Source organism: Mirounga angustirostris, unplaced genomic scaffold (genome assembly GCF_029215605.1).
Source record: "Mirounga angustirostris isolate CCGP_5_RB_7025 unplaced genomic scaffold, mMirAng1.0.hap1 SCAF_9, whole genome shotgun sequence".
Taxonomy (NCBI): domain Eukaryota; kingdom Metazoa; phylum Chordata; class Mammalia; order Carnivora; family Phocidae; genus Mirounga; species Mirounga angustirostris.
In genome coordinates, this window is record NW_026991717.1 from 40,906,409 (window position 1) to 40,932,126 (window position 25,718).

General features: G+C 48.0%; 1 protein-coding gene and 1 pseudogene across 1 annotated transcript in view; both read right to left on the minus strand.

Annotated features, from left to right (window-relative positions):
• Positions 1 to 23,780, minus strand: part of ANKDD1A (ankyrin repeat and death domain containing 1A) — a 38,333-nt gene extending 14,553 nt beyond the window's left edge. Inside the window, 9 exon segments of the mRNA XM_064570307.1 lie at positions 5,796 to 5,894; positions 7,994 to 8,092; positions 8,480 to 8,578; positions 13,040 to 13,138; positions 13,855 to 13,959; positions 18,251 to 18,349; positions 19,338 to 19,340; positions 21,250 to 21,375; positions 23,454 to 23,780. Of these exon segments, the coding sequence (XP_064426377.1) occupies positions 5,796 to 5,894; positions 7,994 to 8,092; positions 8,480 to 8,578; positions 13,040 to 13,138; positions 13,855 to 13,959; positions 18,251 to 18,349; positions 19,338 to 19,340; positions 21,250 to 21,375; positions 23,454 to 23,609 (885 nt within the window). The 5' untranslated portion in view covers positions 23,610 to 23,780.
• LOC123861992 (perilipin-2-like) lies at positions 102 to 1,345 on the minus strand (annotated as a pseudogene).
• Positions 23,781 to 25,718: the final 1,938 nt, after the last annotated feature.

The following is a 25,718-nucleotide window of genomic DNA, read 5'->3' on the forward strand; positions in this document are numbered from 1 at the left end:
CTAGCTGGCTTCCCCAATTCAGAGTTGTTAGCAGGTCAATTTCAGCATCACAGAAAGTCTCCTCCAGCTGGCTGTACCACGTACTGGTGACAAGGAGAGCTTTAACGTGTTCTGTGCTCAGGCTGCTGGGCCTCCGGACAGCTTGTGTCCTTCTGTGCACCTTGGTTCTGAGCATTCTGAGACTTGGTCAGCTACAGATAAAAGAGACCTACCAGCCCGTTCAGAGGCATGTTGTTAACAAGATAATCCATCACATCATCTAAATACTCCATTTTCTGCAGCCTGCCCCTTGTGGGAAGTGAGGAGGCCATCAAACACTTCCTTAAAGGAGGTAGTATTGCAGAACCCTGAGTAGATGTCACCAGCCATCACCCCCAAGGGACTGGCCTGATCTTGGATGTTCTGCAGTAACCTTTGGACATTGGACAGCAGAGTGTGGCACGTGGTCTGCAGCTACTGAGTCAGGTGGCGGGCAATAGCAAGAGGACGTGACTCAAAGTGCTCAGCACAGTGGGACTCATCTGTATCATCATAGCCAATGCTCTTCCACTCCACCCAGGAGAGACAGAACATATCCTGAGCACCTTGAATTTTCTGGTTGGCACTTTGCACATTCTTCCTGGCAAATTCGATCGGATTAGCAGTGGAATGGAGCTGAGAAATGGTCTCTTGGCTTTTTTGCTTGGCTTCTTTAACCTTGCTGAGAGCCTGCTGGTAGACACATGAGCAGAGCTTGGTAGACAGGGATCCCAGTCTAATGTAATAACTTGGCTTCTGAACTGTATCAAATCCTTCAACTTTTTTTGCTTCTTTTTCTATTCTTTCTCAGTGAGAGGGAGGTACTGGTCCACCAACAACTCTGATTTGGTGAGCGCATTTTCTACTCCACTGCTCACCATCTGCACCATTCGACCTCCCAAGACTGTGTTAATGCTGCCATTGACCATAGACTTGGTCTTCTCCATGCTGCCTGTCACCACTCCTTTGGTCTTGTCCATCACCCCAGTGATGGTGCTGGCCATGGAATCCTTGGCCCCGGTCACAGTAGTGTCACAGTATCTTTTGCCCCGGTCATAACACCTCTGGCATTGGCAACAACTTTGTCTGTTGGCTGATTCAGAATAGGCAGTTTCTCCTCAACCCTGTCTAGCCCCTTACAAGCATAGGTATTGGCAACCTCAATTTGTGGCTCTAGCTTCTGGATGATGGGCAGAGCACTGGTCACAGCCACGGAAGTGATGGTCTTCACACCCTTCTTTGCCATCTTGCACACCAACTTCAAGAGTAGATTTAGTTTGTAAGAAACTGCGAGACTGTCTTCCAAAGTGGCTGTACCATTTTGCATTCTATTCCCAGCAGCAATGAATGAGAGTTCCTGCTGCTCTGCATCCTCATCAGTATTTGGTGTTGTCTGTGTTTTGGCTTTTGGCCATTCTAATAGGTGTGTACATCATGGTGTTTTTATGGAGACCTTCTTTACTTTGTGTCATTGCAAGATACTCCAGATTCCTCCTATATATTTCCTGCCCCAGTCCTAGAAGTTTCTCCAAGAGCCCTGGTACTTTTGGTGGAGAATGCTCATCTTGTTTTTTTCACATAACTACAGCATTAAGATCTATTCATATATTTGTTTAAAAACTTCCCCAATTTGGAACTCTCTTGTACTGTTGGTGGGAATGCAAACTGGTGCAGCCACGTAGAAAACAGTATGGAGGTTCCTTAAAAAATTAAAAATGGAACTGCCCTACAACCCAGCAATTGTACTACTAGGTATTTACCCAAAGAATACAAAAATACTAATTCAAAGGGATACATGCACCCTGATATTTATAGCAGCATTATCTACAATAGCCAAATTATGGAAGTAGCCCATGTCCATCGATTGATGAATGGATAAACTATATATATATATATATATATATATATATATATACATATATACATATATATCTCACATCTTCTATATAAAATGGAATACTACTCAGCCATAAGAAAGAATGAAATCTTGCCTCAGCAATGACATGGATGGAGCTAGAGAGTATTAAGTTAAACAAAATAAGTCTGTCAGAGAAAGACAAATATCATGACTCCTAGAAGTAGATTTGCTTCGTCAAAGGGCCCATGCATTTGCACTTTGTTATACATATTGCGAAAATTGCTCTGTTGTATGGTTGTACCAATTTATGCTGGCTCCAGTAATATATGATGGTGCCTACTTCCCCACAGCTTTGTCAACACATTTGGCAAAACTTTGGGATTTGTACCAATCTGATGAGTGGATGTATGTCCAGGTAGTATCAATTCACATTTCTCTTAAGAGTCATCTGTATTTCTTTTCTATAAAAATGTCTGTTCATATCCTTTGGCCATTTTTCTCGTGGGTTGTTTTTTATGTTGTAATAATTTGCACAAACTCTTATATATTAGAAAGACTCAGTTCTTTATCTTTGAATCTGGTTTGTCATTTACCTTTTGACTTGGCTTATAGTCTCTTTTGCCAGGCAAAATGTTTTTATTATTTATATAATCAAGTTTAGCAGTCTTTTATGGTATGTGGATTTAGGACAACTCCCGTACCCCTTTTCTCTTTCAGAGTGTTCTTAGCTATTTTGAACTTCAATTGTTTAAGAAAAAAAAAAAAAGATAAATGGGGCACCAGGCTGGCTCAATTGGTAGAGCATGCAACTCAATCTTAGAGTCGTGAGTTTGAGCCCCATGTTGGGTGTAGAGCTCACTTTAAAAAAGATAAATAGATAAAACAAAAAACCTGTTTTTATTACACCTATGAGCCACACCTTGCAGCAATCTGAAAGGACAAAGGAGTGCAGGGCATCTGCACAAATTTTAGGTTTGTTCTAGCTCTGTGAAAAAGGGCTCTTGGTACTTTGATACAGATTGCATTAAATCTGTAGATTGCTTTATGTACTATGGACATTTTAATATTTGTTCTTCCAACCCATGAGCATGGGATGTCTTTCCATTTCTTTGCATCATCTTGAACTTCTTTCATCAGTGTTCTATAGTTTTCAGAGTACAGGTCTTTCACCTCTTTGGTTAAGTTTATTCCTAGATAATTTTATTGTTTTTGGTGCAATTGTAGATGGGATTTTTTTTCTTTCTTTTTTAAGATTTTATTTATTTATTTGAGAGAAAGAGAGAGCGAGCATGGGAAGAGGCAGAGGGAGAAGGAGAAGCAGACTCTCCGCTGAACAGGGAGCCGGATGTGAGGCTCCATCCCAGGACCCTGAGATCATGACCTGAGCTGAAGGCAGATGCTTAACTGACTGAGCCACCCAGGTGCCCCTGGGATTGTTTTCTTAATTTCACTTTCTGCTGTTTCATTATTAGTGTATAGGAATGCAACAGATTTCTGTACATCAGTTTTATATCCTGCAACTTTACTGAATTCATGTATCAGTTCTAGTGGTTTTTTGGTGGAATCTTTAGGGTTTTCTATATATAATATTATGTCATCTGCAAATAATGACAGCTTTACTTCTTCCTTACCAATTTGGATGCCTTTTATTTCTTTATGCTCTCTAATTGCTGTGGCTAGGACTTCCAGTACTGTGTTGAATAAAAGTGGTGAGAGTGGACATCCTTGTCTTGTTCCTGATCTTAGTGGAAAAGCTCTCAGTTTTTCTCCATTGAGTATGATGTTGGCTGTGGGTTTTTCATATAAAGCCTTTATTATGTTGAGATATGTTCCCTCTAGACCTACTCTGCAGAGGGTTTTTATCATGAATGGATGTTGTAGTTTATCAAATGCTTTTTCCACATCTATTGAAATAATCATATGGTTTTTATCCTTTCTCTTATTGATGTGATGTGAGATTGTTCTCTTAACTTCACTTTCTGCTGTTTCATTATTAGTATACAGGAATGCACAAGATTTCTGTACATTGATTTTGTATCCTTAAGTTGATTTTTTAATTAAAAAAAATACTTTAAATTTCAGCTGGAAAAATAAACATGTGAGAATATAAAAGGATAAAAGATTATACTAACAGACTAGGATATTTAAGAAGACTAGCTTTATATGACTTTAAAACAAATTACAAGGCAACAATAATTAAAATAATATGGTACTAGCTCAAGATTAGACATAAAACTTACTGAAAGAGAATCACTTGCCCAGACATAGAGCACATCATATACCAAAATGTGAATATGTGATAAAGGAAAGAATGAAAAAGTACTTAAGAGAAGTTATAATTATTTAATAAATGCACTTGACATAGAAATATTTAAAATATTGGGGGGAATCTATTGAGTAATATATCACACCATATACAAAAAAATATACTGTAGGAGGATTAAAGAGTTAAACATCAAAAATCAAATTGTAACTAGAAGATTCCTAAATTAAAATTCAAAATTTGCATCAATACCTGTGATTACACATTTACATCTTTAGCATGTTGAAAAGTTCTAAGAGTAAGCAACATATATTATGATCCAAGAGTAATAACCTCAAAGAAACTGGTTAAGGAAAAACCACATCAACGTAGACAAAGGATAGGAAGAAATAACTCACAATAGAAGAACCTCAACTAGAAAAATTATTGGGAAAATTTCAGGGTCAATAGTAATCAAAGAGATTGAAAATAAAACAATAACAAAGAATCATTTAACTATAAAATTTATAGAAAATGTTAATACGTAATATTGGTGAAAGGTCACTCATAAATTACTGGGGGCTATCATAAAAATGTTTTTACCACCTGACCCAGAAATCCTCTTTGGAGAATTCATATATAATGCAAAAGACATACAAAGTTACAGGCCATAAAGATGTTCATAAATCATTATTTAGCCTGGCAAAGTCAGAAAAAACTTAAATACCTGATAGTTGAGGAACTGTTAAGTGTGATGTAGTCACCGAACCACATCTGGTATTAAAAATGGTTGCTAGAAAAACTAGCAACATTTGATACCTGAGCTGGATAGAGTCTCCACTGGACCCGAATCAAAATTCTGATGTCTTGATGGTTAAAAACAAATAAGCATCCCCCTTTCCAGAATTCCGCCTTAGCTTGGATTCTTTCTAGCTAGAGGTGCTACTACACATACAAAGAAAACTGGAAGGGAATACAGAAAGATCATTGCTTTACCAGGGTGCTGGGATTAGGGATGCCTTTTTTCTCCATATTCCAATGAACTGTGCTATATTGTTCTTACAATAATTTAAAATATAGTGCTTATTTAAGAAATGACCTCTTAAAAAACAAACAAAAAAACAAAAAAACAAAAAAAAAGAAATGACCTGTTTCTAATTTAAACAATAGATAGTTCCTCATTTATATAATGGGAATAATAATAGCACCTAAAGATAAAGAAACAAAGGCCCAACGAGGTCCAAGCAACTTGCCCAAGGTCATTCAGTATGTGAACGGCAGTGCCAGGCCTCAAAGCCAGGTTGTCTGACAAAGTACATGCCTTAACCACAAGGATATACTGTCTCCTGTGAGTGCACCACAACATAACAAGAAAAAATGAACAACCAAGAGGCTAGATCTGTGATATAAAAGACCATCACTAAGTCCCAATGGATAAATGAGTGGAGAACACGAGCGAATAATTTGCTTGGGAGAAAATGCAGCTTGTTTGCTAAGCCTGTTCTAGCTAGAAACTTATCTGATCCTCCCTCACGCTAGCTACCAGGTCCTCCAGTCCTGGCCCTCATGCCAACCCCAGGGGCCCAAAGCACCCATCTCTCCCTGCTGTGCTTCATCAGCGAGGTCATGGGGACTTTGCAGTGGGGACCCCCTTTCAACCCAGGCCCCCACACTTACATGATCAGCCACATTGGTGTGGCCTCCTGCATGGATGAGGGCCCGGGCCACGTCCTCAGAGCCACAGAGGACTGCGTAGTGGAGGCAGCTCTGTTTTTTCTAGAAAGAAACAGGCATCAGTGCCATGTCCTGAAAGCCCCTCACAGTGGGGCTTTGGGATCCATTATTCCATTTGTGTCTCACAACCCCCGGGACAATTACCCCTTGAACCCTGAGGCTGGAGAAATCAATTGCCTTGCCCAGGCCTGGTGATGAGTAAAAGGAGCTCACTGTGGTCCTGGCTTTTCCATGCCTCCTGTCACAAACTCCAGAACATATATCAAAGCCTGCACAATTCCTAGGCTGGTAAAGACACGTAGAGTATACTCTGAGGTTTTCAAAGAGAGGAATAAATAAGATCTGCTAGCACAGAGCAAACCCCACCTGGCACGCACTGCCCCACTAGATCTGGTCTCAGCACATCCGGGCAGGAGCTGGGCAGCACCAGGGCAAGGCTTCATCCCGATGGGCCTTCTAAGTGCCCTCCTTCAATCCAAGGGCACCCCCGGTCAAACAACGATCTCACATGTGATACCCCCTCCCCCTAACTCTGCCAGGCAGACCTCTCTAGGCAATCAGGGGTCCCAGACTGCCCAGACTGTTCCCCCAGGACTTTCAGTTTTAAAACCAGGACGGTATGGGGTAAACTGGGACGAGCTGGTCACCCTCCCAAAGTCCTATCTGAACTGAGTACACAGGGTGAGTGGGAACCAGTCCACCTCCCAATGGCAAATGTACTCCCTTTGGGTTAGCCCCCACTCCAGAGACCCTGTGAGGGGTGGGGGTGTCCAGGTAGAATGTGCCCACTACCAGAAACCTCAAGCCAAGGCAAGAGCACAAGGCCCAGGGCAGAGGGCAGCTCTAGCCCTGCCAATGACCACCAGCTGGACACGATCTCCCCAGTCCCTAAACTCCTATGCTGCTGCTGCTGGGGAGATGGCCTTGACATTTCACTTCTTGTGCCCCCTTCCAGTCCTGAGCACTGTGCTGGGCACAGAGACACGGTTGCTGCCCAAAGAGCAACACTGTGCCGATGGAAGGACCTAGCTGGGTGCCCTGGGGCAGCTGCTTCCACCCTCTGGGTGGGCCTTGGTGTCATCCCGACACCCTGGGGAAGCAAGGTGTACCTGCTAGGGGAGTTCTGCAAATTAAGTGTTTTGTGACTTATAAAGTATTATTCACATCGAAGGGGGGGGCGGTTAACATTGATATTATTATTGAATTTACGTTTGTCATTTTGCTACTTATTTTCTGTATGTCTCCTATCTTTTTTGTTCTTTGTTTCTCCTTGGTTGCCTTCTTTTGTGTTAAATATTTCTAGCATACTATTTTAATTCCTGGGCTTTTTCACTATTTTTGCTAGCATATTTTATTTATTATTATTGCTTTATTATTGAAATTTAGAACAAATAGAGAATTCCAGACCCTGAAGCCATGCAATCAGCCAAGACAGATTATTTGTCATTGATCTAAAAGTAAAAAGCCAAACAAAACAAAAACGCCAACTCCCTAAGTCCACAACGCCCCTTTTTCCAGGACACGGAGAGAATTTCCAGTGGCTGACTTAAGGAGTCAGTAGTGAGAGAGAGAAGAGGCCTGCCCCAGGCTCCAGCTCCGGGGGCTGGTGGGGCTCCTGCACAGACTGGGCAAACCTTCCAGGCCATGAGCTCTGCAGTCCGGGGAATAGGCTTTTCAGACTCAGCTTTGCTTCTTGCCAGCTTGTGACCCGCGAAAGTCACTGAATCTCTCTAAGCTTCCGTTTCTTCATCGGTATAACAGGGGTAATTTTTCTGAAGGGCTTGTTATAAAGGGGACTCATGAACTACCAAGCACCCCGCAATAAGAAGACACCAACAGGTGGTGAGCTCCTAGCACGTCCCAGGCCCTGGGAGGAGTATTTACTCTTCACAGCACTGTAAAAACATGACTACGTAGCATCCCCCTATTATAGTTGGAAAATGAAGCTCAGAGAATTTAAGTGACTTGGCCTCGGTCACAGAGCCCCGCAGTGGAGAAGCCAAGACCAGACCCCAGGCCTGCTGCCTGAGGGCCCCTATTCACACACGTTCAGGAATCACTGTGGCTGCTACCGTGGGCACGGTTAGAGTTAGGCCTCAGAAGCCAAGGGCAGACATCCGTCCCGGGGGAGGACTGACTACCTGGGTGAGGGCGTTCACACAGCTCCCGGCCTCAAGAAGGAGCTGTACACAGTCAGGGTGGACACCTTCAGCCGCCACGTGCAGGGCAGTCAGACCTTCCTGAAACACACGGGGAGAGGTCTGAGGATGGCAGGGAGGCTGAGGCCAGACCCTGAGGGGAGAGGGACCCCTCCCGCTAGGGCTCCAGGGCTCTGGGAGCTCTCCATGGCCATGCTACTGAGGACAATAACCTGCATCATTATCTGTGGTTCCCTGAGCCCCATACCTGATTTTCTCACATTGAGGAGCATGTGGTACATTGACTCCCACCTCCACAGCCCTGCTCACGTTCTCCCCCTCCAAGCTGCCTCACCCCCTGCTCTCTGTCTATTCCTTCTTACTCCAGGAAGCCTCTAGCAGGGGAAAATCAGGCTGCACCTCGGGCCGTCCGTTCCTCGAAAGCAGGGAGCGAGCGAGCATCTCTGCATCCTCTGGGTGATGACTCACCGCGTTCTGCTCCTCCAGGTCCAGCCTGATGTCCACGAGCCGTCGCAGCACAGCCAGGTGGCCCTGGCCGGCAGCCAGGTGAAGGGCCGTGTTCCCCTCCTGCAGGCAGAAGGGCTCCCGAGGGACCGGTAGAATCATAGACCCTTCAAGGCCCTGGGGACCTGCTGGAAATGCCCCTCATTGTATAGACATGGAAGCTGAGGTCCAGAGAGGGGAAGTGACACATCGGGGGTCACAGAGCGAGTCGACGAAAAACTGCAGCCCCGAGCCCTGGGCCAATGTCTCCCTGCCTGTGAGAACTGTGCCCCAAACTACAACCAGGGGCACTTCCAAGGGCCAAGTCCTGGTCTTTCCTCACACTTGAAGGCAGACACAATACTTGGGGGGAAAAACAATCCCTACTTTCCATGCCCCTGTCCAAAGCCAGTCCCTCTTTGAGCCATCCTCAATCCATCCCCTTCCCTTGCTCAAGGCCACAGCTCCAAGGACTCTCCTTGGCACTCAGGTTGTGCCCGGGCAGCCAGCTGCATGGCCCAATTCAAGATGGTAGCTTCTCATTGAATAGTGCGGTCGCGCTGACCATACTACTTAAAACCACAACTCTGGGGACGCCCGGGTGGCTCAGTGGGTTAAGCGTCTGTCTTTGGCTCAGGTCGTGATCTCGGGGTCCTGGGATCAAGCCCTGTGTTGGGCTCCCTGATCAGTGGGGAGCCTGCTTCTCCCTCTCCCTCTGCCCCTCCCCCTGCTTGTGCTCTCACTCACGCGTGTGCTCTCTCTCTCTAATAATAAAATCTTAAAATAAAACAAAACTGCAGTTCCCACCCTCTGTCCTCCTAATCCCCTGATCTTGCTGGACTTTTCTTTCTCTTTTCCCCCATAGCACTGATAACACACTATCATTTGCTTGTATACTATGCTTATTATTTATTGTCTGACTCGTCCTGCTAGAACATAAACACCTCAAGGGCAGGGATTTCTGTCTGTTTTTGTTCTCCAATGTTTCCTCAAGTGCCTAGAATAAGGCCTGGGGCACATGGCAGACATTCAATAAAATATTTGTTCAGTGAGTAAATACTGTGATGGAGAGATTGACATGTGTCTCCTGGAACTTGAGAACCACAGGGCTGGTAATTGTCTCACACTTGAGAAGTCTAAAGGTGACTTGTGTCACTGTGGCTCCCCTGGGTGTGGCAAAGGGCACGCTGTTCTTTGTATCAGAAGTGGCTCTTGCCAAGGGCAGCCTGATGGGGTTGTCCTTAAAGGGATCTTTCTGCAGGGGCATCTGTGTGGCTCAGTCAGTTAAGCATCCGACTTTTGATTTCATCTCAGGGTCATGAGATCGAGACCCATATCAGGCTCCGTGCTTGGCGGGGAGTCTGCTTCTCCATCTCCCTCTGCTCCTCTAAAAATAAATAAATCTTTTTTTTTTTGTAAGGGAATCTTTCTGCAGAGGACAAGTGCATGGTGAAGGGGCCCCAGCAAAGAGGAGGAGAGCTGGAAGGGGCCAGCCAGAGAAGTATGTCTCTCAGGAAGAACCACACGTGGAGAACCAGAGCAGGGGCCCCTGAGGGAACCCACAAAGGCATCAGAAGGGACAAGCCAGCTTCAGCCATTCATCACGCCCAGAAGGGCTCTGGGATATATCTAGCTACACCAGTCATGGGGGCTTCTAGCTCAAGGTCTTTTCCTCTGCCCTAGCCTGTCTCAGCACCTTCCTGAGGAAGGAATCAAGACATGCACATCAGACCAGAACTCTTAAGGGCCCAGTGAGGGGGTGAACAAATACCAATGCCAAAGTGGTACTTAAAGCAGCTATAGACATACCTCCCCTCATGAGAACTCCACACATACATAAAACAACTATATCCTATGGGATCGAAGGTGAAACATTTAAATTTCTTCTATGATCATTACCACGTTGCATTAATAAATAAAAGTTAAGTTTAAAAAAATCCCCTCGGGGCGCCTGGGTGGCTCAGTCGTTAAGCGTCTGCCTTCGGCTCAGGTCATGATCCCAGGGTCCTGGGATCGAGCCCCACATCGGGCTCCCTGCTCAGCCAGGAGCCTGCTTCTCCCTCTTCCACGCCCCCTGCTTGTGTTTCCTCTCTAGCTGTCTCTCTCTGTGTGTCAAATAAATAAATCTTTAAAAAATAAAAATAAAAAAATAAAAAAATCCCCTCAATGACAACAACAAAATGTCCCCTGAACAGCCTTGTTTGCTTCTTGCCCACCGTCTCTGCAAATGTGCGCACAGCTCCCTACAGCTGCTGCCGGCCCGGGCCGGGCTGGGGGAGGGTGTGAAGTCTGTGTTCCAGGAAACACAAAGGAAGTGGTGAACCATGGGGGCCAATATGTGCCCCCAAGTAGCAGGGCTGTGAAGACAGGGGCAGGGTTTTGTTTTCCCTCTGGGTTATAAATATCCACATATTGCTCTTTTTTTTTTTCAAGATTTTATTTATTTATTTGACAGAAAGAGAGAAAGCGCATGCACAAGCAGAGGGAGTGGCAGGCAGAGGGAGAGGGAGAAGCAGGCTTCCCGCTGAGCAGGGAGCCGGATGCGGGGCTCGATCCTAGGACCCCGAGATCATGACCTGAGCTGAAGGCAGACACTTAACTAACTGAGCCACCCAGGCGTCCCACACACATCTTGCTCTTTGAAGGTGCAGGTGGCACAGCCCCCCTAACAGAGCAACTCTCACTCTATCTGGGCGGGTAGGGGGCTCAGAGGCAGGAGAGCTGGACAGAAGGAGGCCATGGCATTGGGCTCAGTGTCCTCGCCCCTCCTCCTGTGAGGATGCCCAGGCTCTCTATCTCTGGGACGCCTTGTCAGCAGCCCCCTCGATATTCCCAGGGGATTTAATCACTCCCTCTGGACTCTCAAAGCCTCCCTAACATCACAACACCTGTGGCGTGCCCTGTGTTGTCACAGGACCATCTTAGCAGGCTGTGGGGTCCTAGCAGGCGTCAGACCTTTAACGGCACTGGGTCTTGAAAAGCATATTATTATGCCTCCTGCCCAAATGAAATTCAAAACGAAAACATCTTTCACCTGAAAATACAAAACTTAACAGGGGCATGCAAGTTTTTTAAAAAAGAATTTTTTATTTATTCATTTGAGAGAGAGTGAGTGAGAGCACAAGCAGGGGGGAGGGGCAAAGGGAAAGGGAGAAGCAAACTCCCCGCTGAGCAGGGAGCCCAAAACAGGGCTAGATCCCAGGACCCCGGGATATCGACCCGAGGCAAAGGCAGACACTTAACTGACTGAGCCACCCAGGTGCCAATAGGGTCATGCAATTTTAAAAGCTTCTTTCTAGAATTTCTGACTGCAAGATTCTGGGTAAGCTCATCAAAGCTGGGCTTTGCTTGTTTTCCAGTTTTGGTGTTCCTGCCCTCCTGGCACCCTGAATACAATCGTGTTTTAACCTCCGAGGTAGAAGCACCCTGGCAGGAGCTGTCCTTCACTCCTCTCTGTACTCCCACAGTTCTTGGCCCACATCCTACACAGTCTAGTCCAGAGCATGACCTGTTCAGCCCATTTCCAGAATGAAGGAAATCAGCCTGATCTGATTCTCAGGACCAAAAGGATGAGTGTAGACAGGTGGATTCGGTGCAAACCCCAAGGGCTTAGTGCCCCAGGAGGCAGCTTGAAGAGAGGGAGCTGCCCAGGGCTGGGCATCAGGTTGCTGGTTCCAAACCCAGCCCAACCTTTGTCTTGCTGTGTGACCCTGGCTAAAGCATCCCCCTCTCTGGACCTCCAATCTATAAAATGAGAAGGTTGATTGGTCCTCAATGAAGGACACTTCCAGTTCTAATACCCTGTGTGCATTTGCCTGTCACTAGCTTATAAACAGAACTCCTCTATCCTGGCCAAGAACATTAATCAGAAGATTAATAATGGAGTCTGTCCCTTTACTGGAAGTGTTGTTTAGAATTTGCTGCAACATACTTGCCTAATGATTCACAATGGCCCACTGAAATGAGTCATTTTCAGGGTAGTCCCCTCAGGCCCAGCCCTCACCTCTCCTCAGATTGATGAAATCCTGCTTGAAGCTCTCCACCCTGAACCAACTGTTCCCTCCTCCGGGCTCTCATCCCACTTTTGCCATGACCATAGCAGATGACTAAATGACAAAGAGTAAATAACCAGCGGGTGCGTGGCCACCCGCCCCCCCAACTCTTCCTCTCACCTGAAACAACAGACAACCCCAAGGGCATCACAGTCCTGCTCAAACCCATTCCAGGCAGCACCACCAGCCAACAGACTTGCCATCCCAGCTCCCCACACCTGATCACAGCTTTCTACTAGGGTGGCAGCTCGGGTTCCTTGGCTGAAAAACTGTGTCTTGGATATCTTTGAGCTCCTCACGCGCAGCACGGGACAGGCCCATAGCGTGTGCTTGAAAAATGGCTGCAGGATGAATATCCAACCCTCTCTGTCCTTGAGCCGCCTGCCCTTCCAACATCCTGGAGTCAGAAGTAGGCACAGGTCAGCTGCCAGAGAGCGCCCACCCCGGTCAGGAGCCCAGAGCTTGGACCTCCCCTGGGACCCAGTTACAGTACCTTGTCTTTCACACTGTGGTCACAGCCAGAGCCCACAAGGAAGTCCAGAGCATCTAGCTGCCCGTGTTCAGCAGCCCGATGGAACGCCGTCCTTCCCAGCTGACCGGGGAGGGGAAGAAAGTGACCCTTCTGTACTCTGTAGGAGGCACGCCCACACTGCCCACCTAGCCAACCACTCAGGGCTTGCAGGGGCCTCTCCTGCCCCAGTAACTCTCCCTTCCCCTCGTCCTACCACCTTACCTGGAAAGCCTAGACCCAACTTTCCAACAAGACCCACAGGGTGGGTTCCTCCCCCACTGAAATCCTTCTGTGGCTCTCTGCTGTCTACTGAATAAAGGACAGATTCCTGAGGCTTGAGGTCGATGGAGATTTCCATGAGGGGCTCCCAACATGGCCCTGGCTCTCACTCCCAAAATTCCAGTCCATCTGAACTCACATGCAAAGGGCCTTTTTCACCTTTAAAGCTCTGACAATGCTCTTCTCTCTATTTACAAAATCTCCCTGCTTTCCAATCTTACCAACAAAATCCAGGTTACTCACTAAATGCCACCTCATCCAGGAAGCAGAAAGCAATAGCTCCCGTCTCTAACCTATCTAGTTAGTCCTCATCAGAACCTCTCTGAGGGAACTGACCATTTTCCTCCTATGTCCCGCTCATTTGTGCTCTAACACCCTTTCTAGGCCAGCAGTTCCCTGAGGTGGGGTCCAGTCTGCACTACTCACATCTCAAAGGATGCACTCAAGGAATGGGCAAGAGTGGCCCCAGGAGCCCCAAACCCAATGGGAAGGACAAGCAGCCTTGAGGCCACTCTCACCTTGTCAGCATGGTCCAGGGGCACATCCTCCAGGTCCTCCATTATGAACGCCAGCACCGGCATGTGGCCTTTTTGGGCTGCACAGTGTAATAAGGTCAGGCCGTCCTGGAAACGAGGTGGTAGACCAGGGTGGTCCCTACAGTCTATGAAGGGGGGCCCTTCTCACACCCTGGCTGTCTCCCAAACGGTGAGTGTTTGCAATCCAGAACACAGCCTTCCCACGGAAACAACACAGTATGTAAATGGGGATGGACCCCTGAGCCACCCACGGGTGCCCCACTCAGCCTTAGAGGGGCTGGTGGGAGTCAGGATGCCAGAGTTCAAATCCCAGCTCCAGCATTGATCAGCAATGCAGTGTGGTCTTGACCAAGTTATGTGTACCTTCATGAGCCTCCATTTTCTCCTAGGTCAAACCAGGATAACCCCTGACTACCTCAATTGGTGGCTGAGGGGGCATCACCTACAGGAAGTCTTTTTATACGCTGAAAAATAACTCAGGATGTAAGGTGAGGTTGTATAGCACTGACAGTCCCCAGAATACCCCTCACAGGACATTATTACAAGGTTACAACATCTGCTTGCCTTGATACGGCCCCAGATGAGAAAAGAGGTGACTAAGTGCCCAGGATCTGTCTCTAGGAGGTCACCTCCTAAGCTTCCAGGGAGGGCTGAGAGCTGATGGAATCTACAGAGACGAGGTGTTAAAAAAGGAGAAAGTAGACTCCCAATGGAGTCACTTGTGCTAAGGCCCACCCACATCACCAAATCGACACTTAATATCTAACCCAACTGCAACTTCAGCCTCTCCCAGATAAGTAATCTTAACCAGTCAGTCTGGAATTTCCTGGTCAACACTAGGGAGGAAATCCACCTGACAGACACCCCCACTGGCCCCCAAAGGAAGGTGATCTTGCCTAAAACAATCCACTCTTTGCTAGAGTAACTTCCTTGCCCCACTGTCTTTTGCCTATAAAAGTCTTTCATTTTGTACAGCTCCCTAGAGCTCCTTTCTATTTGCTAGATGGGATGCTGCCCAATTCATGAATCATTGAATAAAGCAATTAGATCTTTAAATTTACTCACTTGAATTTTGTTCTTTAACAGAGGGTAAGTGGCCAGGGTGGGAAGAGGCGTAGGCTGGAAGAAGGTCTCTTGGCCCCAGAAGCAATATTTAAGTGAGGGACGTTTGCAAATCCTATGTTTATAGCCCAGAGCTTCTACCAAGGCCTTGCATTATAGCTGGAGTGTTTGGAGTCTTGTTTTTCAAATAGATTGCAACCATCGATGGGTCATAAAAATCAATATATTGAATGATGTTGTACATCTTGACAGTAGTTTGGATTACACTGGAGTAAAATTTGTCAAATCTCAGTGAATATAAACTTAAGATTTTTGTATGTCATTTTAGATAAAGAAATTGAATTCTAGTTAATATTATGCATGCTGAAGTATTTATTTATTTATTTATTTATTTATTTATTTATTTATTTATTTATTAAAGATTTTATTTACTTATTTGACAGAGAGAGACAGCGAGAGAGGGAACACAAGCAGGGGGAGTGGGAGAGGGAGAAGCAGGCTTCCCGCGGAGCAGGGAGCCCGATGCGGGGCTCGATCCCAGGACCCTGGGATCATGACCGGAGCCGAAGGCAGACGCTTAACGACTGAGCCACCCAGGCGCCCCCATGCTGAAGTATTTAGAGGGAAGTATAGTGATGTCTGTAATTTATTTTGAAATGCTTCCAAAATTTATAAAGAACTCTAAAAGCTCATTAATGAGCTATTAAACAACTCAATTAAAAAATCATTTGGACACAAGGAAGATATATGGATGGCAAATAAGCACATAAAAAGATACCTAACATCATTAGTCATTACTGAAATGCAAATTAAAACTACAAAGAGTTTCTAACAATAGAGTATGGAAAGGGGAAAAATGCTAACATTCCAGTGGAGAAACCTGGCCAACACCACTTTATCCACGTGATTAAGTGTGAAATTATGGTTTATAATAAGAAATATGTATTTGGTCTTCATCCTATTTCTGTTAACAGAGCTCCTAAAACCCTTGGTATTTTCTAAGTGTACAGAGTGATTAAGGTGTCTATTGTTATGTTAATTTGGTGACAAGGGAAGCCCAAGGTAACCTGAAGATGGGGGCTGGTTGCCTGGGAAACCAACTCAATTAGAGGGTTAGAACTTTCAGTCCCACCCCCTGACCTCCAGGGAGGGGAGAGAGGCTGGAGGTTGAGTCAATCACCAATGACCAAGGATTTAATCTATCAAGTCTATGAAATGAAGCCTCCATAAAAATGCAAAAGGACAGCATTGGGAGAACTTGCAGGTTGGTGAACAAGAATGCATCCACGTGCCGGGTCCCACGCTCCACAAGGACAAAAGTTCCTTTGTTGGGGACCTCACCCTATGTGTCTCTTCATCTGGCTATTGATTTGTGTCCTTTAATATCCTTTGGAATAAATTTGTGATCTAGTGAGTACACTGGTTTCCTGAGTTCTGTGAGCCCCTCTAGCAAATTAACCAACCTTAAGGAGGAGGTCGTGGGAACCTCTGATTTATAGCCAGTCGGTCAGAAGCCCAGGTGATAGCGTGGACTTGGGATTGGCTTCTGAAATGGGGGTGGTCTTGTGGGACTGAGCCCTTAACCAGTGGAATCTGATGATATCTCCAGGCAGATAGTGTTGGAATTGGGTTAAATTTGTGGGATACCCAGTCAGTGTCCATGGAGAATTGAACTAATTGCTTGTGATATGGAAAAAACACACACATTAGAATTGGTGTCAGAACTGGATCAAGGTAACATCACCAGTGACAGGTCATATTGGTATTGATAAAGTTAATTCTTATATTGAGACCTACAAAATAGAGGCTGCCCCAGTGACCTGGCCCAGGTCACAAATCTAATCCTACCTCTGGGGCACCTGGGGGGCTCAGTCAGTTAAGCGTCTGCCTTCAGCTCAGGTCATGATCTCAGGGTCCTGGGATCGAGCCCTGCATCAGGCTCCCTGCTCAGCTCAACTTCTCCCTCTCCCTCTGCTCCTCTCCCCTGCTCATGTTCTCTTTCTCTCAAATAAATACATATATATACATATATGTATATGTGTGTGTGTGTGTGTATATATATATATATATATATATATATATATATATATATATATATAAACCTACCTCAGCCTGCACTTACAGGAAACCTAACATACGCCAATGACAACCTAACATACACTCAGCCGTACTAACTCCCCCTACCCTAGAAAACAGGACCCGCTAGCCTTACAAGGAAATCCCCCTCCCTAGCAGCCAATCCTGCCATTTCTGTTGTTGCTTTGGGGGGCTCTACAAAATTTGCTCTTGCCCCAAATCCCTCCAGAAGAGTGCTCAACTACTTTGAAGGGCTGTAGTCCCTCAATCCAGGAAAGGTTTTCTTTTGAATAAAGGACATCAAACTCACGACTAAGCTATTTGCATTTTGGGGGCTCCTGGCTGGCTCAGTTGGTAGAGCATGTGACTCTTGATCTTGGTGTCATGAGTTGGAGCCCCACGTTGGGCACAGAGTTTACTTACTTAATTAAATTGTTTTTGTTTTGTCATTGCATAGTGTCCTATGCCCCCTGATAGGAGTCAGTGAAGGGCGCTGACCCCCGAAAAGGTAAGCCCCCAGTGCAGAGAAGCCCAGCACTCTGACTCACTGGTGCTTCCTCCCTCATACCACAGAGCACCCCAATGAGCAGTGAGGGAGCGCCAGGCTCCCTAACGTGCCAGGCACTGAGCCAGATACTTGATAGACAGCACTGAGCTGCTCCCTCAGCTCAGAGGTGAGTACTAGCATCCCCATTTTCCAAGGTGAAAACTGAGGCTCAGGATGCTTAAGTAATTTGCCCAAGGTCCCAGGACCAGAACTTTGCTCCTTCCACCCCACTGCACCACAAGGGAGGCAGGGCCGAGGGGGAGGTGGGAGGAGGCCCCAGCCTCTGTCTCCTTAAATCTTCTAACCACCTTCTGGGGTGTTACTTTGATTCCTCTTGTGTGAATAAGGAGGCTGCCCAGAGGGCTAGCAACTGTCCCAACATGACAGAGTGGTAAAGGGTCAGGGGCACCAAAAGAAAGAGGCTTTTAATGCCGACGGGAGAGGCACCCCAGCACTTCTCCCGGCCCCAGTGGAAACAGCTAGCATCCCAACTTCACAGGGCTGAGTTCAGCTGGGGCTTCTGGAGGGTTCTCAGAAGGCAAAGCAAGCTGGGACGGCAGAGCCACGTGGGGAGTAAGACGGGGCAGAGCTGGGGGTAGATGGCAGAGGTGGGGGCACACCAGTGCAGCAGAGCCAAGGAAACAGAGAGGGCAGGGGCTTGGGGAGCAAGGGGGCTGCCAGCTGAGGCCTTACCTTGTTCTCACAGTGGATCTTGGCCCCAGAGTTGACCAGGATCTGGAGGATCCGTAAGTGGCCGAACCAGGCAGACAGGAGAAGCGCGTTCATCCCAAACTAGGGGAGAGGACACGGGGAGGAGGGGAGGTGAATGTGAGCAGGTGTGGCTGTGCCACCTGGGCCCATGTCTGCACTGAAAATCATACAACCATAAGGGACCATAAGTGCCACCCAGGCCAGGGAGCACCGAGGTTAAGGAATGTCAAAACCATGGCATTTTTTTATTTTTTATTTTTTAAATTAAAAAAAAATATTTTATTTATTGGGATGCCTGGGTGGCTCAGTCAGTTAAGCGTCTGCCTTCAGCTCAGGTCATGATCCTAGGGTCCTGGGATCAAGTCCCACATATGGCTCTTTGCTCAGTGCAGAGCCTGCTTCTCCCTCTGCTCCCTCCCCCACCCCTACCCCTGCTTATGCACTCTCTCTCTCTGACAAATAAATAAACAGAATCTTAAAAAAAAAAAAAAGACATTTTTATTTATTTGAGAGAGAGCACAAGTGGGGGGAAGGGGCAGGGGCAGAGGAAGAAGCAGACTCCCCACTGAGCAGGGAGCTGGACACAGAGCTCAATCCCAGGACCCTGGGATCATGACATGAGCCAAAGGCAGACGCTTCACAGACTGAGCCACCCAAGCACCCCTCCACGGCATTTTTTTTTTTTTAAATAGAGGCTGAGACACTATTGCAAACTTTTGTTTTTGCTAAATAAAATTTAAAAATAGGGGCGTCTGGGTGGCTCAGCCAGTTGAGCATCCAAGTCTTGATTTCTGCTCAGGTCATGATCTCCTGGGTCATGAGACTGGCCCCACATCAGGCTCTGTGCTGGGCGTGGAGCCTGCTTGGGCTTCTCTCTCTCCCTCTCCCTCTGCCCCTCCCCCGCTGGTGCTGGCAATAAATAAATAAATAAATAAATATATATATATATATAAAACAGCTACCATCTATTCTCCCCATCACTTAATAAAGAAGAAACATTTTAACATAAAAAATTTGGGAGGAACTAATCACAGAATATGCTCTTTCCAAATACAGCTTCATGAAAAACACACTACATTGTTCTTATTTTCTGATTTGCTATGGCTGGTGAAGACCTCATCCTGGACTGGTGTTTGGGAGCCCACTGTTTGACTATCCTACAGGACAGCCTCCAGGCAGATGGCTTAAGCCTACAGACACCTCACCCCTCACAAGACATGCACTGCACTAACAACCACTGCTCACTGTTGGAAAGTCTCTCCTTCCTCTGCACTGAAATCTGCCTCCCTGTACCTTCCACCCCACCGGCGCTTTGCAGCAACTGAGAATATGTCTGGGCCCTTTTCCGATGATGGCCCAGGATGCTCTTCCTCAACATCTGTGAAGTACTGAGGGATCAAGAGAGCCCCTTCACCAACCTGTGCCTTCATGGGTTCTGCCTATGACCCCGCACTGGGTAGAATCTCAGTGACTGTGGCCTGGCTGGCTGAGGGAGAGAATGAACACACACAGGGCAGAGTCCATGGGGAGAAGCCCATAGAAGCCTGGGAATGAAAAGGGTCAAGGCTCAGGGCTGGGGGAGCCAGAGCCTCCTGCCAGTGGGAACCCCAGGGATATTTCTGCATCTAGTTCCAAGAACTGTCCAGGACAGAGCCCTATGGCATATCTCTCGAGACCTTCCCCCCAACAGCAGGATCTCCCTCTCTTGTCTCCCCCCACCCTTCTATTAACTAAAGTAGGCATGCCCATCAGCTTTCTTATTTTTCAAAATATATTACTATTTGCAAAGGAAACAGAAGATTTATAAAAGCACTGTCTCTTACTATCCTCCCTCATATCTTCTTTTCTCACCGATTCCCTCAAGGAAGAAATAACAAGAGCACAGTGGTGATAGTGGGGGGATCTTTGTGGGCAAAGGCCTGTTGCATGAGGTTCCAGTATTTTATCAGGAAACTCAGGCTAAGGATCCCAGACATTCTCCTTCCAGAGTCACCTCTAAATGAGGCCTAAGCAAATGCAGAGAGATAGGGCGGGAGTGGGGAGGTACGTGTTGCTGCCCCACGCCCAGCCCCAGCTTGTCATCAAGCTCCCCTTCATGCTGGGGCCTGGGAGCAGAGAGAGGCCAGGGCAAAGAACGGTATTTCCGTGAAAGGTATATCTCTGCAGGGAAGTTCGTAATTCTTTAAAATTTTTTAAATTTAGACTCTTAAATGTACCCCTGTCAAATGTCATTGGTAGACCCAGTTCTTTGCCAAACCTATAGAAATGATTTTGTAGACGCTGTTATTCTTCAGCGCTCTCTCTCAGCAACGTGTTGCCTGCCAATTTGTTAAGTAAGACTGTTAGTCTTTTTTTTTTTTTTTTTTTAAGATTTATCTATTTATTTGAGAGAGAGAGCACGCACGCAGGCAGAAAAGACAGAGGGAGAAAGAGTCCTAAGCTGACTCCCTGCTGAGCACAGCCCGCTGCAGGGTCCGACCCGGGGCGATCTCACCACCCTGAGATCAGACCTGAGCGGAAACCAAGAGTTGGTTGCTTAACTTACTGCGCCACCCAGGAGCCCCAGACTGTTAGCCTTCACTCACGTCTCTGGTTAAAATGTTAGCGAGGGCAGAGCCTTGTGTCGTATCATGAGAGACCTCCCTCCTGATGATTTTATTAATAAGTCCTTTATCAATCCATCCAATTATCTGTTCTACAGCCCATATCTCTCCCTGTTCATATGGTATCATGAGGGACTGAAAAGGCTCTCTGAGAACTAAAATAACTCTTGAAAATGGAGCGATTTTACGGCTGTACAAGGGAAAACTGGGATCAGTACAGTGGCACTGGCCCCTGAAGATGGATTCCCTGTCCACCCTGCACCCTGTGTTTGCATGTCAGGGCCACCTCCACAAGGACAGCGGACTCAGACCCAGAGAGAGCTCTGGGCTCCTCCCCCGCCCTGGGACAGACAGACAGACAGACATGCACACAGGCACAGGGCGCCTGTAAGAGCGGCCCCATCCCGCATCCTCATCGTCCACAGCAACCTCGTGCTCCAGCAGCAGCTGGACAGCTGGCTCGTGCCCGGCGCCTGCAGCCCAGTGCAGGGCCACCCTGCCCGCCTGCCGGGAGGGAGAGGAGGGCTTGGGGCGCCAGCTGCCTGCCTGGCCCACCTCCCCTCCCCGCCTCCCCATCTCCCCAGCCGCAGGACAGCTGGTCTGGTGGTGACAAGCGGGCGGGACCCGAGCCCCACTCAGGCCCCCTCCTCCTCCTCCACAAGGCAGCAGCTGAAACAAACGTAGTCAAACACCATGACTAGACCCATCTGTCCCCCACCTAAAACTTCACAGCTTCCCACTGCTCTTGGGACAAACTCCTCACCCTGGGCCCTGCCCACCAAGACTCAGAAATGCCAGACTACTCCCCCTCGCCCTGTCTTTGTTCCTGCTGGACAGCCACCTGTCAGAGGACTACTGTCCTAGTTCTTGAGGGCCCCTGACTGCCTGGGTTCTGTCCCCTCCTTCCTTCAGAACGGGCTGAAGGGGCCGATCCCTCACCCCGTCGTCGGACCACCCTGGAAGTTCATCATGGTCTTTGGCCTCCACACATCTGAGCAGGCCTGGGGGAATCCTGCCTCCTCTGACCCATGAACCATAGTTTTTAGCTTCCCAGGGGACAACGAAAGGGAACACTAATTTTCTGTGTGGTCTTTCTTCCTTGGAATTTCTGCCCCTACTGTCCCCTCTGCCTGTCTTCACCTGACAAAAATGCCACTTCCTCGAGAAGCCTTCCCTGACTGCTGCAGGGAGGACGGGCCCCCTCTGACCTCCACATGCTCTCAGCTTATCACAGTGGGAATGAACTGTTTGTGAGACACTCTGTTTGTCTTCTCCCTAACCAGCCAATCAGCTCCAGAGCGTAGGGACCATATCTGCCATGGGCTCTGCTCTGTCCCCAGCACCTAGCACAGTGCTGGCAAAGGGGAAGCCCCTTAGAAATACTGAATGAATGAATGAATGAATGAATGAATGAATGAATGAATGAGATGAGTAAATGACAGAATCTGGCATTAGTATCCTACTACATCCTTTAAGTCCCTGCTTCCTTGCAACTGTTTGTCCAGTGGAGACTGAGGCTTCAGTTATGAATAAAATGCTGTGTGACCTAAGGTGACTTGCTATCCCCATCTGTGCCTATCTGGATCTATAAATAGGATCGACATTTCCTGCCTCCCTCACCTCTCCAGGGGTGAGGGAGGACCAGCAGGAAGCAGGTGGAGGAGTGTTCTGAAAACCAAGCTGCACCAGACACACCTGAGAATTCCTGTTACTATCACTGAGCCCCAGACAGGCTCGGAAGACGCAAGTCACAGACCTGTCATGTCATCCCAGACAGAGCAGCCTCTGCAACAGTCAGGAATCCTACATCCAACCCCTTCAGCCTCCACTGACCTCCCATCCAGGCTGGCATCTCCTCTAAGACAAGCCTGGCAGCCAGAAGCCCCAAGGTAGAGAGAAGCTACCCTGCATGGTACCCAGGCCTATCGCCAGTGTCCCCCATTAGAGGGAATGGCTTTTCTCTCTGTCTCCTCCAGCAGGGCTATGGACCACCCCATCTGTGGCTTTTTTTGAGGCCTGATCGATGAGCTAGGTCTGCCTCCCTACCTGGTCTTTGAGTCCCCGGAGACTTGCCTAGGCCCACAACAGTTTTACACACTCAGTGGGCGATCAGAAAACTAAGCTAAATTGCTTCCTCATGCATGCTCAGCCTCTCTTGTTCTGGCCTCTCATGGTCTCCAACCCCTGGACTTCTGACCACAAGCACCACTCAGTCTTTGTCCCTCCAGGCTTCTGTTCCTCTCTGTCCATCTGTCAGCCTCTGACTCCTGGCCTTCGACCCCCTGCCCTCCTGACTCTAACCTTTGTTACTTGGGTGTGCCTTTCAGATGCGTGACAGGAGTGAAGAGTATGAGCTCTCAAATTGCCCAAGCCTGGCTGGGAATTCCAACCCTGACCTCGGACAAGACCACAGAGACCTCGAGACAACGTGGACAATCTAAGCCTCCCCCAAGTGAACACATGCAAATGCTCCTGCCCTGGGCTCCATGAACTGTCCCTCCCATGTGTGGGTGTCACCGTGGCTGGCACCATCCCTATCCAAGCCTGCAAGCCTCCCGATTTGGAAGAGCCCCTTGACGAACGTGGTTTCTGGCCCTGACGTTGACTCTCCTCTCGATCAGTTCCTTCATCCTCCCGATGTTGTTCCGTCGGGCGGCCTCATGGAGCTGCCTCTCCAGAGGAAGCACTAAGGGCAGAAAAGGGGATGCTGGATGAGGGGGAGGGCCCTCACACTGCATGAGGAAGAGAGGTGAACAGCTCCTCCCTGCCCTGAATGTCTCGCAGGAAGGGACTCTTCCAGCTCAGACTGGTCGTGGGGATGCCTCTCCTCCCTTTGGAGGTTGGGAACTTCCCCAGACAAGCTGCTTTTCTTCACTAACTCACCACTAGTCCACACGACCAGGCCTTAGCAAAACCCTAAAGATGGGACAGCATGGGCAAGACTGTCCACGGTTGCCAGGTGTGTGCCCGTCATGGCCCTCAGAGGTCCCCCATCATCCAGTTTTTCATGACCCCAAGAGCAGCTCTTGAGGAAGGGATGGAATTCATTCCGACTGGAGTTGATAACTACCTTTCCCATGGCTTTGTCCAGTGAAGAAGGCAGCCAGGAGTTACTGAGCCACCTAATTCATCAGGCTCAGCCAAGGCCAGAGGCACATTCACCTGGCTTCTTTGTCCTTGTCCCTCCATCTCTTCTCCCTTCAACCCCAATCCTAACCAGCTGTCACCTCCCAGCTGTGGGGCCCACCCTGATTTTCCTTCTCTCAGGGCTCCTCTTGCCTCAACACTGCATCATTATCTCAGACTAGAGGGAGCTCTGAGGCCTGCCAGGAGGACCCAGGCCCGGTGACGTGGTCCAGGGCTCATCTCACCAGACCCCCACGCTGCTGTCATCCTGACTGCACTTGGCTTGTAAGGATGTCTGGTGTCCTTGGCTGAACCACAAGCTCCCTGGGGGCCCTGGCTACACCTGACCTTTGTTGATCCACCCACAGCTCACAGCAGGCCCAAAGCTGGACCTAGGGAGGGATCCATAAAACTCTGCTTCCATGAGTGACACATATCAGACTAATAGATACCCATCCCTCCCCCAGAAAGGTTTAGACACACTAGCACAAGGCACGAGCATTTGCTGGCCCTTTGCATGGTCATTACAGGGCAGATAATCTGTGGTCTAATTGCTGCCAAACCCACATCCTGTGTGTTTGGTCCAATGTGAAGGTCCAGATCCAGCCCCTTTGTATATCCAGGGACAGGTGGCCAGTGTTTGGGCAGGGAACGCTAGGATGAGTTCAGGTGACAGACAGGCCTGCCATCCGTTTACTTTCCAGATATAGAAGAGGGTCCTGGGCTTTCCAGGGCCTTATAGATACAACCTAGGGACCTCGGAGCTGCTGCCCCAGGGCAATCACATGGCCCTGGGTTCAACTCTGGCGAGTCACTTCCAGGACTCCAGGCCACGTGACTTAATTATCCTGTGCTTCAGTTCCCTCATCTGCAAAATGGGGAACGTGAGCCGCCCTGTAGGGTTACAGTAATGATTAGATATAAGATATGAAAAGCCCCTAGCATGGTATCTAGCAAATAGTGCCAGCATCATCATCACTATTATTCCTATAAGGCAAAGGGTAATAAATTCTGGTGCCCCTCCAGGTGGGGCCTCCTTCACTCAGGGCCCTCTAAGCCCGTGAAATACCAACCAAGGACAGCACCCTCCCTATCCACCTCCTTGCATTGTTTTGCTCCATAGCACCCCTCACCACAGACATATGCTATACTTACATATTTATTACGTTCATTGATCTGCTTCCCCCATTAGAAGCCCATGACAGGGGAGATTTTTGTCTGATTTGTTAACTGCTGTATCCCCAAATTCAGGCCCTGGCACACATTTGTTGAATGAACAAGTGATATACAAATCATTAAATCTCTTCAGGGGCCTTTGAACTATAAGATGCTGTCCGAATTAAGACTCATTAGTCCCCTGGAAAATCAAACCACAAGCTCAGGCAAATGGCAGGAAAGAGGCACTGAGGGGGAGGCAGCTTCAGGTCAATATTGCATGGGAGGAGGGGGAAACACCACCTTCCAAGTGCGGTCTCCACTGCTAGTTCCACCCTTTCCAATCTCCAAAGGGGGTGCCTTTCCTATAGGTGAGGAGAGGGCTGTTCTGGAAGAACCCCTCTCGGATCTCAAACATCTCCAGGAACCACTGAGTCCCAAGCTTTTGTTTCCTTAACCTCTTGGCTGAACGACACCAAGATCCAGGCTCAGGAAAAAGAGCTGGCACTTCAGGGGAGCTTAGAGAAGCTGGGGTTCTTGTACCCACTCTGCCACTTTCTAGCAGC